This window comes from Mus caroli, chromosome 17, assembly GCF_900094665.2.
Source record: "Mus caroli chromosome 17, CAROLI_EIJ_v1.1, whole genome shotgun sequence".
Classification (NCBI taxonomy): domain Eukaryota; kingdom Metazoa; phylum Chordata; class Mammalia; order Rodentia; family Muridae; genus Mus; species Mus caroli.
In genome coordinates, this window is record NC_034586.1 from 42,821,144 (window position 1) to 42,822,930 (window position 1,787).

Here is a 1,787-nt window from a genome sequence, read left to right on the forward strand (position 1 = left end):
TTTCCTCTTCTTTTCCTCCCTCCTTCTCCTCCTTCTCCTCCTTTTCCATTTTTTTGAGATAGGGCCTTACTATGTAGCTCTGGCTGTTCTGGAACTCAGAAATTCCCAAGCGCTGGGATTAAGGTGTGGGCAGCAAGAGTTCTGTCTTAATGGATCTTTGCAACTGTGTCAGCAGCAAAGGTGCTGAAAGGTGATGTTACTGACGGGAGGTCATTTCCACAGTGAATGAAGTTTGAAGTGAACTCTTAACAAAACATTTACCAGGTAGCCAAAGAATAGACAGAGGATGAGTGGTGCCGAGTGCTGGAGAGGAAGTGTATATAAATACAAAGATTGAAAATGTGTATAAGCAACAAAGATCGGCAGGTGGGAGGGTGGTCAACTGTATTCCACCTCTGATGCTGAGAGCCAGAGTCCTTACTATCCCACTCTGTCCTGACAGGTCTAGCCTCAGTCACAAAAGCTGCCCAGCAGGAAGAAAAACTAAGGAAACCGGGTGGCGTGTAATTTACAGACAGAGGAGGTGACAGAAACAGAAGGGATCGGTGACCACGAGAAACCCTCCCGCCGCACAGCGGCTGCGCACACCCCTGCTCCGGAAGCGGAAGTGCACACGCGGTCAGGTGCGTTCCAAGATGGCGGCCCTCAGGGCTCTGGTGTCAGGCTGCGGGCGGCAGCTCCAAGCGTTCCTGGCAGGCCCCGCCGCCACTGGCTGGTTACGGCTTCCAGCTCGCGGGTTGAGAGAAGGTGAGTCCCAGGACCCAGCGACCCCCGGGACTTAAGGAGAGAGTCGTGACACTTCCGCCAGCCTCGATATGCCCCTCCCTCTCGGCGCGACTCTGAGACCCCGGAGGTGCGGTCCCCCGCGGACCACTTAAAAGGCTTTACAGACGCTGGCGGGGTGGCTTTCACCTCCCGGTTCTCAGTGTCTTCCGAAAGTCAAGGAGAACTGAGAGAAAGACCTGGTCGTTTAAAGATCAAAGAGAAGAATGTCTCAGAGTTCAGAAAAGCTATAAAGGCTGAGTGTTAATTCTCCCATCATTTTCCAAATCGCCTCCTCCTTGGTTAAAGCATGCCGCCAAGCTCACCTTATCAATTCTTCTCTGAAAAATGTGATTAAATGGTCACTTTCTCTGCCTACGCTACGGATTTGTAAGATAGCAGCCAAAGTGCAATGGCAGTTGAACAACTAAGACTTGCTAAATGTTAGGTCTGCATTTCATTAATATTAAATCTGGAAAAGTGACCAGATTCTAGCATCATCTGAGACCTTACTGAAGGTCAAATGCGTGTGAGTCTAGCTGTAAAAGGACTGTAAAGGGAGAAAGCACAGCTTCCTTGGGTTCTAACGAGCTATGTATACATCCCCCACCAATAAACGGACGTTATTCGTTTGCATGAAAAAGTACAGTAAGATTCTGTAACCAGAATTAGCAAAGTCAGTTGGAAATTTTCATAAAGAGGATGCTCCTTGAACAGGCTTGTAAAAGGATGGAGCTTGGCAGAGTGAAAAGGTCTTTCTGGATATAGTCTTTTCTGTATTCTGTGAGAAGCAGGAAAGGATAAGTGATGTAGATAAAGAAATGATGCAGGAAGGGACTTATCTTTAAAATTGGCCAACCAGGGGATATTAGTTAAAGCTGAGAAATAAGTCGGGTGTGGTGGCTCACACCTTTAATCCCAGCACTCCGGAGGCAGAGGCAGGCGGATTTCTGAGTTTGAGGCCAGCCTGGTCTACAAAGTGAGTTCCAGGACAGCCAAGGCTATACAGAGAAACCCTGTCTCGA

At 48.6% G+C, this 1,787-nt stretch overlaps 1 protein-coding gene across 1 annotated transcript in view; it reads left to right on the plus strand.

Moving 5' to 3' along the window:
* Window positions 1–451: 451 nt before the first annotated feature.
* The window catches only part of Mrps18a (mitochondrial ribosomal protein S18A), a 17,355-nt gene continuing 16,019 nt past the window's right edge, over window positions 452–1,787 (plus strand). The window contains exon 1 of the mRNA XM_021149891.2: window positions 452–747. Coding sequence (XP_021005550.1) covers window positions 636–747 — 112 coding nt within the window. The 5' untranslated portion in view covers window positions 452–635. The remainder of the gene's footprint in view (window positions 748–1,787) is intronic.